At 44.8% G+C, this 17,709-nt stretch overlaps 1 protein-coding gene across 5 annotated transcripts in view; it reads right to left on the minus strand.

Annotated features, from left to right (window-relative positions):
• Positions 1 to 17,709, minus strand: part of LOC123510901 — a 99,058-nt gene that overhangs the window by 26,189 nt on the left and 55,160 nt on the right. For 3 of the 5 annotated variants that reach the window (XM_045266374.1, XM_045266372.1, XM_045266371.1), the window contains exons 3-4: positions 8,740 to 8,754; positions 5,098 to 5,291 (exon numbers count right to left, since the gene is read on the minus strand). In XM_045266374.1, the coding sequence (XP_045122309.1) occupies positions 5,098 to 5,291; positions 8,740 to 8,754 (209 nt within the window). The remainder of the gene's footprint in view (positions 1 to 5,097; positions 5,292 to 8,739; positions 8,755 to 17,709) is intronic. The other 2 variants (XM_045266376.1, XM_045266375.1) reach the window with 2 other exon arrangements.

Below are 17,709 nucleotides of genomic sequence, written 5' to 3' on the forward strand. Positions count from 1 at the left end.
ACGGGTTTTGATGCTTAAAGATTACGCAAATGGAGCATGAGAGAGAGAGAGAGAGAGAGAGAGAGAGAGAGAGAAGAGAGAGAGAGAGAGAATAGAAATGTACTGGAATAAAGTATTGACACCACCGCCACCACCACCACCACCACCACCACCACCATCACCACCACCACCACCCACCACCACCACCAATAACAATTTTCCATCAGAACAATCAATTTCCAGACTCAGTGTTAATCAAGATTTGTACGTTAAAAATCAATTTGTTTCATTTAAGGAGCTCAAAAACAAACCATCAGAGAGAGAGAGAGAGAGAGAGAGGGAGAGAGAGAGAGAGAGAGAGAGAGAGAGAGAGAGAGAGAGAGAGAGAGAGAGAGAGAGAGAGAGAGAGAGAGAGAGAGAGAGAGAGAGAGGTACACAAAGTGATATAGTAGGCTCAAACTGTTAGGCTTTGGCTACCGTTGCCGTGTTGCTGCTGAGGCAAAGTATGCTGCCTGGCTCCGCTACAAGAGGAACCCGACTCGGCGCAACAAGGACTTGCATAGGGCTGCATGCAGGAGGATGGTGGTAACCAGCAAGTGGGCCTTAAAAAAGTGGGAGGAAAGCCTGCGCCGGAAACTGTGTGGCACTGGCGTAGGAAACAAAACTTGGTGGTCCCTTGTTAAGGACAAACAGGAACTGGCCACCAAGAATCCATCCCTCCCTCAGCAAGCAGGACGGTACTGTCGCCACCAGCAGTAAGGAGAGGGCACAGTTGCTGGCTTCCTTGTTTGCTGGAAAAATGAAGGTGGGGAATCCACAGCAGCCACCGCCTCAGCTGGTCCAGCAATGTGAGAAGACTGTCACCATGGTGGAGGTGACGCATCAGCAGGTGAAGCGATTATTGCGGGGCTGGACACACAGAAAGCTACCGGCCCTGATGACATCAGCCCGCACCTGCTGAAGCGATGCTCCCAGGAACTGGCTGCCCCTCTCACCCAAGTCTTCACAACTTGTGTACGGGAAAACGTCTGGCCTTCAGTGTGGAAGGAGGCTCGAGTAGTTCCGTACACAAAAAGCTCCAGGACGGACCCAAAAAACTACAGACCCATATCCCTGTTGTCAGTGGTGGGTAAAGTGTTTGAGAGGGTCGTGGCAGAGGTGGTGTGTAGCCATCTCAAGGACAATGCCCTCCTCTCAGACCAACAGTTTGGGTTCAGACCTGGAAGGTCAACCTCCGACCTAATGATGCTTCTCACCAGGCAGTGGCAGGACGCCCTCGACGACGGCAAGGACACTATAGTGGTTGCTTTGGACATAGCTGGAGCTTTTGATAAAGTATGGCACAACGGATTACTGGAAAAGCTTCGTGCTAAAGGCATCCAGGGTGGCTTGCTACGACTCCTGGGAAATTACCTGCAGGACAGAAGCCTCAAGGTGGTTGTCAACGGGCAAACATCTGAGTCCCTGCCTGTGGAGGCATCAGTGCCACAGGGTTCAATTCTTGGCCCACTCCTGTGGAATATCTACGTGGATGATCTTCTCCAGCTACTGCCAGGAGTCAAGGCCTATGCTGATGACTGCACCCTCTCCTATACCTATCCACGCCAGGACAGTGGGCGGGCTGCTGAGGCCATCAATCAGCAGCTACGAGTGATAGAGGAGTGGGGTGCTCGCTGGCAAGTGACATTCGCGCCGGAGAAGACACAGGCAATGGTTGTCTCTCGGTCCCCAGCCGCCATGGCAGCAATGGCAGGAAAGTTGTCTTTTGGCGCTGCTGCTCTCCCACTCCAAGATGACGTCAAGATACTTGGAGTGGAGGTGGATCGAGGGCTGAGGTTTGACAGCCATGTCAAATCCATTGCCAAGAAAGCCTCTCACAGGATCTCCGCTCTCAGAAGGATCGCCAGTTTCCTCGACAGGAAGGGAGACTGCTGCTGTACAAGGCACAGGTGCGGCCCCACCTTGAGTACGCAGCTCTCTCCTGGATGTCCTGTGCCGCCACACACAGAAGGAGACTGGACAGCATCCAACGCCGCGCCATACGGCTAGTAGATGCTGCAATACCACCTCACCCAGAGCCTGAGCGTCCTCTTGATTCACTGGAACACCGCAGAGATGTGGCGGCGATCGTAGTGTTCCATAAGGCACAGGTGCAAAGAGTGCCACATCTGGCAGGGCTGCGTCATCCTCTGAGAGTCACCGCACGGAGCACGAGAACGGTGCTCAATGGTGGTGACGCCGTAGAGGTGCCGCGATCCCACGGGTGTCAGCATCAACGCACCTTCGCAGGACGCGTCTCCAGGATGTGGAACTTGTTCACGGCCGCGGTGCCTCACGTCCAGGAGATGAACACACACAGTGTCAAACTGATGGCACATAAGTGGAGACAGACACTGCCAACTCCTCTGACACTCTTTGTGACGTGACACTCAGTGTAGTGCAGTGCGTGAATAGTGCTAGTGAAGTGAAAAGAACAGTGCTGACCATCTTGTATATTATCTATTTTTAAGTCTTGTAAATATTGTAGAGAAATAGATTGTAGTACCCTTAGAATAGGTAGCACACGACAGTGCGCCTTTGGGTACATGTTCTTCTGTATAAATATGTTTAAATAAAAAAAAAAAAAAAGAGAGAGAGAGAGAGAGAGAGAGAGAGAGAGAGAGAGAGAGAGAGAGAGAGAGACACACACACACACACACACACACACACACACACACACACACAAAGGAAGAACAGCGAAGAGGAAGCCATGTCCCAGTGTAAGGCTGTTCTCTTGGATGACTAAAGGAAGGAGGGATTAAGTCAGTGTCCCTCCCTTGGCCCATTGAGGAGCACTACTGTCCCATTGACCCACGAAAGGTTTATGGGCCCTAGGGAAGCATATATTGTGGCTCTGATTGATGGGACCTGGACACAGCGAGACGGGAAGCTGAATAGATGAACAGTGGATGAATAGATGGACTTATGTTGGGTAGAAGTAAGAGAGATTCAGATGGATAGGTTGGTAGATTGATTTGCTAGATTTGGTAGAGGAGTGAACTTGTCATGTAGATAAGTAGATAGGTGAGACAGGGATAGTTGAATTGGTGGGTGGGTTAATGTGACAAGTAAGACAGAGACATATTTGAATAGGGATACATTAAGATAGGTTGATAGAGAGACTTGTAATGTAAATAGGTAAGAAGTTATGTAGTTATGTATAAGATGGACGCACCCCCCCCCCTACACACACACAGAGAGAGAGAGAGAGAGAGAGAGAGAGAGAGAGAGAGACATAGTGAACCAGACAAGTCAATGGTGAATTACTCCTGGCCTGGTTTCATTCCCTCGCTTTCCATAACGTCATTGTGGGGTGGAATGGCTCCCTGGCAGACCCCTCGCCGCGCACCACGAGGTTATGGGTTCGATCCCCGCTCACGGCAGTTTCTTGGAGGGGTTATTATGGTCTCCGCTGCTTGCCTTTAGGGGATTCTTGACTTATCTCTGCTCCATAACTCCTTCCTCTCATTCCTCCGGTAGTAAGCGTTGGTTTATCTCATGCATAAGTACAGTCGCTGGTAGAAGTCAAGTTTGCTATCTTTACCTTCACTTCCCCACAAGGTTCTCTATTTCCTCTGTTCCGTTCATCTCTAATGCGAGAGTTAATCAGTTTTCTCAGTCTTTCTACATTCTCTCATCCCTATTAAGTCCACCTCTAATGCAGTGGTTAATCAGTATTTTCAGTCTTTCTACTTTTCTCTCTTTTATTCTCTCCACCTCTAATGCAAGAGTTGATCAGTATTCCTAGTCTTTCTACTTCCTTTCATCTCTATTCTGTTCACTTCTAATGCAAGAGTTAAGCAGTTTTCTCCGTCCTACTTTTTTCTCTCTCCTGTTCTCTCCACCTATAATGCAAGGGTTAAGCAGTATTCTCACTCTTTCTACTTTCCGTCAATCTCTATTCTCTCCACCTCCATTGCAAGAGTTAATCAGTACCCTCAGCCTTTCTTCTTCCTGTCACTCAATTTCTGTCCACCTTTAATGCAAGAGTTAATCAGTATTCTCAATCATTTATCCCTTTCACTGGTAAACTAGTCTTAAATCCTATTACTTAACTCAATAGGGCTTTTTTTTTTTTTTGCATTTTTGTTTGCACACACACAAAAAAGAAAAGTGAATCCTTGGTTTTTCCATTCAGCCTTTTACTCTCACTCTTTCCTTCCTTTCTCTATCATGGGTGTTGTGGCGCCTAATCTCACTCCCTCCCTCACTTCCTCCCTCCTATACTAAGTCAACTAGTCGGATTTCACTCTTCGTATCCTTAGTCTTTGCATTCAGTCCTTGCTCTTACTCTTACTCGCTCCTCTATCATGGTTGTTTTGGCGCCTAACCTCACTCACCCACTCAATCCCTCCCTCTTTCCCTATACCACGTTACCTAGTCACAGTACTTAATTGGACTTCACTCTTCGTATCCTTGGTCTGTGCTCTTACTCCCTCCCTCTTTCCTCTATCATGTCTGTTTTGGCGCCTAACTTCCCTCATTCCCTCCCTCCTTCCCTCTATTACTTCCTTCCTACCATTCTCTACCAATTCAATCAATCCCATTACTTACTTAGACTTTGCTCTTCGTATCATTGGTCTTTGCATTCAGTCTTTACTCTTACTCCCTCTATCATAGCTGTTGTGGCCCCTAACCTCCCTCCCTCCCTTCTTCCCTCTATTACTTCTTCCTTACTTCCTCTATTAAGTCAATCACAGTACTCGCTTGAAATTCTCTCTTCGTATCTTTGGTCTTTACATTCAGTCTTTATTCTTTCCCTCTATCATAGCTGCTGTGGCCCCTAACTTCACTCCATCCCTTCCTCCCTCCGCCCTGGTACAGTGGAACCATGCGTGCTTTGGGGTCCGAGGGGTCTCCAAGCGCACGGGCTCGAATCCTGTCCACTGTCCGAGTGTAGGTTGGGCTTCCTCACTCGGGGCAAGGGTTTCCTAGCGGGTAGGCTTTGAGGTAGGAGGTACCCCAGAAAAATATCCCCTTTTAGCCCAGAAATTCCCGTGAAAAGCCCACATGGTATAAATGAAGTATAAAATATTACCTCCTCCTTTCCTTCTCTAGCAAATCAATTACAGTACTCACTTGGACTTCGCTCTTCGTATCCTGTGCACGAGGTCGAGGTGGAGAATGGTGCCCTCAGTGGGGTGGTCAGCTGAACCCTCGTGTCTCGTGTAGATCTCCACGCTAAGGCTGAGTTGGTTGGTCCTCGTTGCTGCATCCTCAGGGGAGCGGTCTCCTCGTACTACCACCCAGCACCGCCTCTTCCACACCTGAACCTGCCGAGAGTGTGGTGGTGAGGTGTCTGGTGGTGGTGGTAGTGGTGGAAAGTGATGAGTGTGGTGGAGTGACTGAGGGGCTGAAGACTGGTGGAAATGGACTGTAGGTTGAAAGAAGTGACTAAAGAGTGACTGAAGGTTGAAATTCTCTCTCTCTCTCTCTCTCTCTCTCTCTCTCTCTCTCTCTCTCTCTCTCTCTCTCTCTCTCTCTCTCTCTCTCTCTCTCTCTCTCTCTCTCTCTCTCTCTCTCTCTCTCTCTCTCTCTCACGTTTATCATTATTCTCTCCTCTTTGAAGTTGTGTTTATTATCGTTGCTTCTTTTCTTTTTCTTTTATATTTTCTTTACTTGTTACTAGAAAATTAAAAGTCCTCTTCCTCCTCCTCCTCCTCCTCCTCCTCCTCCTCCTCCTCCTCCTCCTCCTCCTCCTCCTCCTCCTTCTGCTCCTCCTCCTCCTCGAGACAGCAGAGATAAGGAAGATCAATGAGTGTGGGAAACGTTCCGGAATAAGAGGAAGAAAAATAAATAGAAAAAAGAAATTGTAAAGAAAACTTGTCGATTCGTCTAATCTGTTAATCTAATTCTCTCTCTCTCTCTCTCTCTCTCTCTCTCTCTCTCTCTCTCTCTCTCTCTCTCTCTCTCTCTCTCTCTCTCTCTCTCTCTCTCTCTCTCTCTCTCTCTCTCTCTCTCTCTCTCTCTCGTTTGTCTAAATAATTGAGAAGATAAATCGATTCGTCGACGATTGATGATGAAGGAGGAGGAGGAGGAGGAGGAGGAGGAGGAGGAGGAGGAGGAGGAGGAGGAGGAGGAGGAGGAGGAGAAAGAGGGGAACGTAAGTAAACAAATAATATAAAGCAGAAAATAAACAGAAATGTATTAATGTTTACCCATCTCTCTCTCTCTCTCTCTCTCTCTCTCTCTCTCTCTCTCTCTCTCTCTCTCTCTCTCTCTCTCTCTCTCTCTCTCTCTCTCTCTCTCTCTCTCTCTCTCTCTCTCATCTTTCCCTCAGAGCCACTCGTCCCAACTAACCCTCTTTAATTACTCTCTCTCTCTCTCTCTCTCTCTCTCTCTCTCTCTCTCTCTCTCTCTCTCTCTCTCTCTCTCTCCACAAAAAACGAAATCCTGTGTAAAAAAACAAATAGGAAATAAGGAAAACGTCAGAGCAATTTTGTGAATATAAAAAAAATGCAAATATGTTGAATAAAAGTGAATAGAAAATGTATATATCTGATAAGGTCACTCACACACACACACACACACACACACACACACACACACACACACACACACACACACACACACACACACACACACACACACACACACACACACACACACACACACACACACACACACACGTACGTCAGTTTCCTCTATTTCTATCTTTGTGGATTTTGCTGCATCAGTGAGAGAGAGAGAGAGAGAGAGAGAGAGAGAGAGAGAGAGAGAGAGAAATGATTGTCTAACTGGTGACTGACTGCTTGGCTGACTGATTAACTAACTGACTAACTAACTCACTCACTCACTCACTCACTCACTCACTCACTCACTCACTCACTCACTGTCTGACAATCTACTACACATTCACTAATTTCAAAAGACTTTAGTTGAAATTCCTGTGTTTTGAAGTGTTTCTACGGTTCTGGTGGTCAAGACAATATTTTTACTGCATTAACAAGAAAACACACACTCTCAAACCAGCAAATAGTCTGCGTGGCCTTTAAAGAAACACTCGTGGTGAGAGAGTAAACTGTTTCAGACTACTACTACTACTACTACTACTACTACTACTACTACTACTACTACTACTACTACTACTACTACTACTACTACTACTACCACCACCACCACCACCACTACTACTACTACTACTACTACTACTACTACTACTACTACTACTACTACTACTACTACTACTACGACTACTAATACCACCACCACAACCACCACCACCACAAACCACTACTACTACTACTACTACTACTACTACTACTACTACTACTACTACTACTACTACTACTACTACTACTACTGCAGAAGGGATGAGATGGTGTTACGGGTGGGTGGAGCATAGAAAACGACTCCCCTGAGATGTGTTTGAGGGGGCACTACACTAAAGATTCAGTGGCCTTGTTGAAGATTAGGAAATTGAAGTTCTGTGTTTTGTACGAGAGAGAGAGAGAGAGAGAGAGAGAGAGAGAGAGAGAGATATTGAGAGTGAGAGTGGAGGGTGTTAGATCAGTGTGATATATATACTCTCTCTCTCTCTCTCTCTCTCTCTCTCTCTCTCTCTCTCTCTCTATGATTATTGAATTGCTCGATGTTGTCCTCGTGTCGTGTGAATAAAGTATGAGAGAGAGAGAGAGAGAGAGAGAGAGAGAGAGAGAGAGAGAGAGAGAGAGAGAGAGAGAGAGAGAGAGAGAGAGAACTGGTCATAAAATACGTAGAGTTTCTTTCCTAAATATTTCAGCGTTCCGTGTTTTATTTCAACCCAGAAAAGAAAATAGAAAAGAAGAGAGAGAAGAGAGGAAAAGAAGAGAGAGAAGAAAAGAAAAGATAGATAAAAAAATAAAAGAAAAGCAGTGAAAATAACTAGTTAAAGGAAATATGAATAGAAAATGTTTATGGATGTGAAATAGTGTTGTTTTTATTATTGATAGTGGTGGTGGTGGTGGTGGTGGTGGTGGAGGTGGAGATAGTGGTGAAAGAGATGAATGTCTGTTGTCACTGTAGAAGTAATAGTAGTAGTAGTAGTAGTAGTAGTAGTAGTAGTAGTAGTAGTAGTTAGTTGTTGTTAGTAGTAGTAGTAGTAGTAGTAGTAGTAGTAGTAGTAGTTGTAGTTGTTGTTGTTGTTGTTGTTGTTATTGACGTAGTAGTAGTAGTAGTAGTAGTAGTAGTTATTTTTGTTGTTATTGTTGTTGTTATTCTTGTTATTGGCATTGTTTTTATGGTCAAGCTTGAATTGTCATCATAAGAACTTTCCTCCTGCTTTTCCTCCTCCTCCTCCTCCTCCTCCTCCATCAATCCTCCATCTCCTCCTCCTCATCATCATCACCATCACCATCATCATCATCATCAGGAACACAAAATAAATACAAAAAGAGAAACATAGAAAGCAAACAGCAAGTCGATCGTAAAGAGACACACACAACACACGTAAAAACATCAAGAACAAAATAATTTAAAAGGCCAAAGTGCCAACCTGTACCTGGGCTTCGAACAGGTGAGGAGGAGGAGGAATAGGAGGAGGAAGAGGAGGGTCGAGAAGGTGGTGATGGTGGTGGTCGTTATGGTAGAAAATAGTCAAATTAAAAAGGCCACTATACTACTATGCTACTACTACATTATATTAAATAGGGGCGTGGGGGTAGGAGGAGTTGGGGACAGGTTAGTGATTGTGGGGGAGGGACGCGTGATTTAAGATAAAATTAAGACTTTCTTTTGACTTACTTTCATCACATGTTGCTGCGTTGTTGGGGGGGGGGCGTTTGGAGGGCGATCGAGGGGGGATAGTAATAGTAGTCGTAGTAGTAGTAATAGTAGTAGTAGTGAGTTGAGGGGAAGGGGACGAGAGGGAGAGATCGAGAGAGGGGGAGATGCCGGCGGGAGGGAGAGAGGGAGGGGGGAGCAAAAAATATGAATCAGTTATCAATTTATCTGCAGTTAGTTAAGAAAAATATATATTAATAGATTTACATTATATATTTTTCAGTGGCAAGGGAGATGAAGAGGGGAAAAATAGCCTTAAATTTGGGGCGAGGGGAAAAACTCTTCAAATTTGTGACTTCTCGTCTGATTCATGGCTTCCTTTTATGCTTCTTTCCACTAATTCATGTAAAGAGAGAGAGAGAGAGAGAGAGAGAGAGAGAGAGAGAGAGAGAGAGAGAGAGGAAGGAGACTGATGAATGAGGGAGGATGCAGATAATGGACACACACACACACACACACACACACACACACACACACACACACACACACAATGTATTAGGTAAAGGTGAGAGAGAGAGAGAGAGAGAGAGAGAGAGAGAGAGAGAGAGAGAGAACGCATAAATTATTCAAGTAAATCATGTGTCTTGTTTGATGATAATTTATTACCCACATATTCTCTCTCTCTCTCTCTCTCTCTCTCTCTCTCTCTCTCTCTCTGACGTCACCCGCGCCATGGTAACGACCTAACGAGGGATGGCAGGGGATTGTGGGTATTTTAGTGACTCGTTAATTATTTGAGATTAAACACTATACTTTTAAACTGTGTGTGTGTGTGTGTGTGTGTGTGTGTGTGTGTGTGTGTGTGTGTGTGTGTGTGTGTGTGTGTGTGTGTGTGTGTGTGTGTGTGTGTGTGTGTGTGTGTGTGTGTGTGTGTGTGTGTGTGTGTGTGTGTGTGTGTGTGTGTGTGTGTGTGTGTAAAAATGCAGAGAGACAAAGAATTCTGTCTATCTATGTGTCTGTATCCCTCCCTTTCCCTCCCTACACACACACACACACACACACACACACACACACACACACACACACACACACACACACACACACACACATGGGCGCCACAGCTGTGAGTGATCCATGTACGCGTCAGAACTTCGATGGTTGAAGATAAAATGTGTTTTGCTGAAAATTCCCAGAGAGAGAGAGAGAGAGAGAGAGAGAGAGAGAGAGAGAGAGAGAGAGAGAGAGAATGTGATGCGAGGAAAGCAGTATCTAGGGGAATCATATGGTAAGAGGAGGAGGAGGAGGAGGAGGAGGAGGAGGAGGAGGAGGAGGAGGAGGAGGAGGAGGAAGCAATACTCCACGACACTAGAATAGCATTAGAGAGGAAGAAGGATGAGGAGGAGGAAGAGGAAGAGAAGGAGAAGGAAGGAGACGGAGGAAAAGGATTTAAGGAAAAGGAGGAGATGACTTGTAGGAGAGGAGAGATGGAGGAAAGGAGAGAAGGGAAGGTAAGAAAGGAGGAAAATAGTGTAAATTGAGAGTGGTACTAGAGGAAGGAGGTAGGAAAGAAGAAGAGAGAGAAGAGGAGGAGGAGGAGGAGGAGGAGGAGGAGGAGGAGGAGGAGGAGGAGGAGGAGGAGGAGGAGGAGGAGGAGGAGGAGGAGGAAGAGGAAGAGGAGAAGGAGGAGGAGCCTGTCATCATATATTTTAACCCTGTCATCATATATTTTAACCCTTTCTCAATACTCTCTTTCTCTCTCTCTCTCTCTCTCTCTCTCTCTCTCTCTCTCTCTCTCTCTCTCTCTCTCTCTCTCTCTCTCTCTCTCTCTCTCTCTCTCTCTCTTTCCCAGGGGACCATTTACCTCTCACCCTTTCCCTCTCACTCTCTCTTGTCCTTTCTTCTTCTCACTCTCTTTTTTTATTCCTCTCCCTCTTTTCTCTCTTTCCCCCTTCTTCCTTCTTTTCTTTGTAAGTTGAGCTTTGTTAGTTATCCTCCCTCTCCTCTCTTGTTATCTCCCTTTCTCTCATCTCCCAATATTCTCCCTATCCCTTCGATTCCTCTCTCTGTCTCTTTCTCTCTTCTCCCTCATCCTTCCAATATCCTCTCCTTCCCTCTCCTTTGAACTTCTCTCTCCTTCTCTCTCTCTTATTCTCCCTTCCTTAAGCTGTACTATCATTGCTTCACCTCTCCCTCTCTCTCTCTCTCTCCCTCTCTCTAAGGTGGTGGTTACTCAGGTGAATATAAAACAGTATTCATTGATCAAGGGGGACAGCTAGCGGTCACACAGATAATTGGTTTCTATACATCGTCTACCTGAGACCAATTAACCTGACCAGGAATCCATTGGCGTTACCTGAGACTAATATTGCTTCACCTGTTACCAGTTTTGTACCTTGCCTCGCCTCTACCTGGTCTCATTAAGGTGTCTCCTCCCATTACTGCCTTGTTTAATACCTGTGTGAGGCTGGCAGGGTGTTGGTGAGGTGTTGCTGGTGTTGTGGGGGAAGGGACGTTGTGGGAGTTTTTATAGTGGTGTTGTTTGGAGATGGTGTTGTGGTGTTGTTGGTGTTCTGTTTGTTTACTGGTGTTTTAGGGTTTTGTTACTGTTTTCGTTTTGTTGTGTTTTGTTTTGTTTGGGTGGTTTGTTTGTTGTTGTTGTTGTTGTTGTTGTTGTTGTTGTTGTTGTTGTTGTTGTTGTTGTTGTTGTTGTTGTTGTTGTTGCTATTGTTATTGTTGCCACTATTGTTACTTTTACTACTACTACTACTACTACTACTACTACTACTACTACTACTACTACTACTACTACTACTACTACTACTACTACTTCTTCGATCACTGTCATATTAATTTTCAAAACTTAATTTCCTGCTCTTCCTCCATTACTTTTTTCCCCTTTTTCCTCCCCTTCCTGTCATCATTCATGTTTCCTCCTCCTCTTTCCCTATCACCCTTCTTCATCCTCTCCTCTCTCCCTCTTCCTCTTCCTCTTCCTCTTCCTCCTCTTTCTCTACCCTTGCTCTCTCCCTCCCTCTCTTCCCTTCCACCCTTCACACTAGTTTACCTCTCCCCTCTTCTCTCTCTCTCTCTCTCTCTCTCTCTCTCTCTCTCTCTCTCTCTCTCTCTCTCTCTCTCTCTCTCTCTCTCTCTGTCTCCCTTTTTCTCTCTCTCTCCCTCTCCCTTCCCCTTCCATATTTTTTGTTTACTCTTATCTTTCTCTTCCATTTCGTTTCTCTGTCTGTCTGTTTGTCTGTCTGTCTGTCTGTCTGTCTGTCTGTCTGTCTGTCTGTCTGTTCGGCTGTCTGGCTAGGCGGCTGACTGTCTATCTCTTGTCAGTCAGTCAGTGTGTCTGTCTGGCTGTCTGATTAACCGGGTGGTTCATCTCTCTCTCTCTCTCTCTCTCTCTCTCTCTCTCTCTCTCTCTCTCTCTCTCTCTCTCTCTCTCTCTCTCTCTCTCTCTCATTCATTATTCCTTCTTCCTCCTTTTATTATTTCCTTCCTCCCTTCCTCCTATCTTTATCATTTCCGTGACAAATTTCTCCTCGTATTTCTTATTTTCTCACTTCTCTGTCTCTCCATCTTTTCCCTCTCCCTCCCTCTCCCTCTCTCTCTCTCCTCTCTCCCTCTCTCGTCTTAGCGCTATGAATTAATGAGTAAATGCGTAATTATTTCCCTAAAACAAGATGGCGTCACGAGGAGGAGGAGGAGGAGGAGGAGGAGGAGGAGGAGGAGGAGGAGGAGGAGGAGGAGGAGGAGGAGGAAGAAGAAGAAGAGGAGGAGGAGGAGGAGGAGGAGGAGGAAGGAGAGGACAAATATGGACCTTATTGAACGTGGACCAAAAGGCGAGTGAATGTGTGTTCTCTCTCTCTCTCTCTCTCTCTCTCTCTCTCTCTCTCTCTCTCTCTCTCTCTCTCTCTCTCTCTCTCTTTGTTTGCTTGTCAATGTTAGAGAAAGAGAGAGAGAGAGAGAGAAGAAGAAGAAGAAGAAGAAGAAGAAGAGAGAGAGAGAGAGAGAGAAGAAATCTTTACTATTTTCCCTCAAAACTTGGAATATTCTCTTTTTTTTCTTTCTTTACCTTATCATGTGTGTGTGTGTGTGTGTGTGTGTGTGTGTGTGTGTGTGTGTGTGTGTGTGTGTGTGTGTGTGTGTGTGTGTGTGTGTGTGTGCTTAATCTTCCGTGGGAAAATCTCGGCATATCCACTTAAAGAAAAAACTAAAAAAAAAAAAAAAAATATCCGTGTTGTATCTTTAGGGAAATTAATCATCTTTTTTTTCTTCCTCCTCCATCTTTTTTTTCTCTCTCTCCACTCCTCTTCTCCTTCTTCGGCGCCTCCTTCGGGAAATATAAGGGATGTCCTCTCTTTCGTCGTTGGCAACCCCGGGCGTTCCTTGTGTACGTTTTCTAATTAATTTTATTTTTCCTGAATTTAATCGCTGAGTCTTAAAAGTTCAAAGGTTGCGCGGTTTTGGTAAATGCTGTTTTAATTATTGGTGGTGGTGGTGGTGGTGGTGGTGGTGGTAGTAGTAGTAGTAGTAGTAGTAGTAGTAGTAGTAGTAGTAGTAGTAGGAGGAGGAGGAGGAGGAGGAGGAGGAGGAGAACAAGAACAAAACAAAAACAAGAAGAGCAGGAACAAGAACTAGAACAAATATGAAAACAAGAACAAGGAGAAGATGATGAAGAAGAAAAATAATAATAATAATAAGAAGAAAAAGAAGAAAGAGGAGGAGGAGCAAGTCAAACAACATTCTACTCTCATGTGTTGTTGTTGTTGTTGTTGTTGTTGTTTCAGTGACTTGTATCCTCAGTGAATGTGTTTCTTTATCATCTGCATATAGGGTAATGTTCAGCCCTCATCAGTCCTTGGCGTGTTGGTAGAAGCTTCGTGTGTGTGGTAGATGAGAGAGACGAGTCAACAGAAAATGGGAATCCCTGACATAACACTCACTATAGTTTGTCTACTTTAAAGTGGCTCCTTGGTCTCAGTTTGAACGGTGTCCCAGGAAGTGCTTGGTTATCAGATCTTGAGGAAAACCGTGAGCTGTCCTTGTAATACGTGCGTTGATCAACAGAAAGCAAGTATTTTTTTTCTTTTTATGCAAGAGGAAGCTTACCAAGGTGGAAAAAAATATTACAAAAGAAAAAAAGGCCCACTAAATCTCCAACTTCCCAAAAAAGATGACAAAGGAGTTAGGCAGAAAACAGGGACAGATATCTTGAGATCTCCCCTTTTATTCACATCAAATTAATTACGTTATCAATAAGCTACAATGTGTTTTAAATCGAGGAACCATTTTAGAGTAGACAGATTGTAGTTGATCCTTTCACCAGCATAGCGGCACTTTCACCTCACTGTCCACGCTAATGGATGTTCTCTTGACGCTTGGTGAAGTGGCGGAGGACTACACCAGTTAAACACTCGCCCTTTTATTTGCTAGGTAGCCAACAAAAATAGTTAAGCCCTTCAGTACAATGGCACTTTTAAATTTTTTCTTCTTACTATTTGGTGATTTTATACAGCTTCAGAAACTTATATGAGGGATTAAAATAGTGAAGTCCTTGGCCATTAATCCTCATTCCTTCATAGACTCTTTCTAATGTCAATAAAATCGTCTAATCATACCCAAAATTCATGGTAGAAATGCGTCCCAATACTGAAGGAGGATATTAAGTCGTGATCATGTTCAATAATCAACTTTTCCTGCTGTTTTCCATTCATGTGTGATGGTCGTGGTTGTGGCTACGACTCATTAACAATCTCAACAATAGCCACAATGAAATGTACCCTCAAAATTTCAAAACACTGGCAAACTCTGGAACTCTTCATCTGATTAACTCTTTTTTCACTTATTTATCTTTCATTCTTGGTGTTTACGCCTCATTAACAATCTCAACTGTAAAATGAACCAGCAAAATTTCAAAACACTGGTAAACTCTGGAACTCTTCATCTGATTAACTATTTTTCACTTATTTATCTTTCATTCTTGGTGTTTACGCCTCATTAACCATCTCTACAATAGCCACTGTGAAATATACCCTCAAAATTCCAAGACACTGGCAAACTCTGGAACTCTTAATCTTTTTAACCTTTTTCTCTTATTTATTTTTTTCCTTCTGGAGTGTTTCAAGTATCAAGACACATCAGGAAGTAAATTGGCCGGCTAATTCTCTCTTTTCTACTTAACTTTTAGGCAATTAGGCAGTTTCCTCCTCTTATTTTTTACCTCTCAGCCTTCCTCTTAGCACGGGAAAGATGCAGAGATCCAGAAAACACCAGAACAGCAGGAGGAGGACGAGGAGGAGGAGGAGGAGGAGGAGAAGGAAAAGGAGGAAAAGGTGGAGGTGGAGAGAAACAGTATAAGCAGATGAGATGAATGTCTGCTCTCTCTCTCTCTCTCTCTCTCTCTCTCTCTCTCTCTCTCTCTCTCTCTCTCTCTCTCTCTCTCTCTCTCTCTCTCTCTCTCTCTCTCTCTCTCTCTCTCTCTCTCTTACCTCTCTCTCTCTCTCTCTCTCTCACTCGCCTCGAGAAAGACAAACATCAGACCTTGAATACCTGGCTGAGAGAAACCAGGTCACTCGCCTCGAGACACACACACACACACACACACACACACACACACACACACACACACACACACACACACACACACACACACACACTGGGGTCATTATGCGTGAAACAGAGGGAGATAAATAACGATAAACTGTGGATGCTGGGAAGATGAGCCCCGTGACATGTTCTAATGTGATGTGGCTTGCTGGCTCTCTCTCTCTCTCTCTCTCTCTCTCTCTCTCTCTCTCTCTCTCTCTCTCTCTCTCTCTCTCTCTCTCTCTCTCTCTCTCTGCGCGCACAAAGTTTTTAAGGTATTATTGACTCCCGAAGTCCAACGCCTCTTGGGATTCCTCCTCCTCCTCCTCCTCCTCCTCCTCCTCCTCCTTCTCCTCTTCCTCCTCCTCCTTATCTTACTTCCTGAGGGCCCTGAACCTAACTCCCTTCTTTTTCTTCTTCTTTCCTTTTCTTCTTCCTCCTCCTCCTCTCCTCCTCCTCATCTTCATCCTGCTCGCCTTGCCTCCCTCCTCTTTCTATCTCTTCTCCTTTCCTCTTTCCCGCAATTCTTTTACTCTCTTGTCTTTTTCTTCATCTCTAGTCTAACTATTCTTCTTCCTCCTCCTTCTCTTCTTATTCCTACTTTTCCTCTTCTTCTTCTTCTTCTTCTTCTTCTTCATCTCCTTTTTCTTCCTCCTTCTCCTTCCTTTGCTTCACGACAGAACATAAGAACAGGACAGTGCAGCATTGTCCGGTCTAGTGCTAGTGCCTATACACACACACCTGCCCTTAGCCTTCCCGGGAACTGCCAGATACACGATAATTGCCGGTGTCATACGAGGCGTCCCGTTAGCGATACTGAGGGGGGGAAAGCATAGGGAGACACGCACTTTGTTCTATGTGACCTGCCGCTCTGTATTGGATTGCTAAAGCGTGTTCTCTGTATAGGAAGTGGATTGGAGACGTGGCTTTTAAGGGATTACTAAGTGGATAGGTGGAGTGGTGTGGGAGGAATGTATGGGTGTTTGTGTGTGGGAGGGCAAAATTTGTGTTTGACGAAGGGGAAAGAAGTGTAGGAGAGGAAATTGTGTGTATGTGTGTTTGTTTGTATTTAAGAGAGAGGGAAAGGGATGGGAAACTGTGTGTGGGAGACTAGGAGAGAGAGTGTGTGTGGGAGAGGAGGTGGTGGAGATACGTAGGTGTAAGTGTGTCCTCTCCTCCTCCTCTTCTCCTCCTCCTCCTCCTCCTCCTCCTCCTTCTCCTCCTCCTCCTGTCAAAAAGATCCAACAGACAGCTTTGCTAATTAATCATTCTTCCCACGTGCAGGACAACCACCACCACCACCACCACCACCACCACCACCACCACAAAAATTAGCTACCCAAAATATTATCTAGTCACCATCACAACCATCAGCATCACTATAATCACCATCACCACACACACACACACACACACACACACACACACACACACACACACACACACACACACACACACACACACACACACACACACACACTCAGCACATATTTTTCAACATTCCACTACTCTCAAATTTCACGTGGCATTTTTTTTCCCGTTTATTTTTTCCCTACAGATCGACAGAGAGAGAGAGAGAGAGAGAGAGAGAGAGAGAGAGGAGAGGAACTGACAGGGAAAAGTATAAAACAGCAACATTGGAAGTAAAAAGGCTTAATTGAAAACTTGTAGAGGCGCGTCAGTGTGGGAGTCTCACACACACACACACACACACACACACACACACACACACACACACACACAGCTGGTGGTGAGTGAGGAACTGCCAGGAAAGAGGAGCAGATAGGATTGGTGGTGGTAGTGGTGGTGGTGGTGTTGGTGGTGGTGATGGTGGTGGTGTTATTGTCAGTTCTCTAATGCATCTTCCCTCTTATCTCTATGCAGTCTTCCTTACACGATTCCTTGAAAGACAACTGAGAACCTTTATTTTTTTTTCTTTTGTTTTCTGAACCACAAACTACTGTAAAGCATGTGTTATTCTCTCTCTCTCTCTCTCTCTCTCTCTCTCTCTCTCTCTCTCTCTCTCTCTCTCTCTCTCTCTCTCTCTCTCTCTCTCTCTCTCTCTGTCTCTCTCTCTCTCTCTCTCTCTCTCTCTCTCTCTCTCTCTCTCTCTATGTCCTGCTTACAAGTTCGGTTTCTGCTTTTTGTGTTTCTCATCATTCTTCATTTATTCTTCTACTTTTTACTTCCTTCTTTCATTTATTTTCTGCTTCTTATTTCCCTCTTTCTTTTATTATTTTACTTCTTACTTACTTCATTCATTTATTATTTTCCTTTTTACTTCCTTCTTTCATTTATTCTCCTACTTCTTTCTTTCATTTATTCTTCTGCTTTGACTTCTTTCATTTTTTCATTCTTATTACCTTCGTTACGTGCTTCATCTCTTGATTCTCGATTCGCGGG

This window comes from Portunus trituberculatus, chromosome 30 (genome assembly GCF_017591435.1).
Source record: "Portunus trituberculatus isolate SZX2019 chromosome 30, ASM1759143v1, whole genome shotgun sequence".
In the NCBI taxonomy this organism is placed as follows: domain Eukaryota; kingdom Metazoa; phylum Arthropoda; class Malacostraca; order Decapoda; family Portunidae; genus Portunus; species Portunus trituberculatus.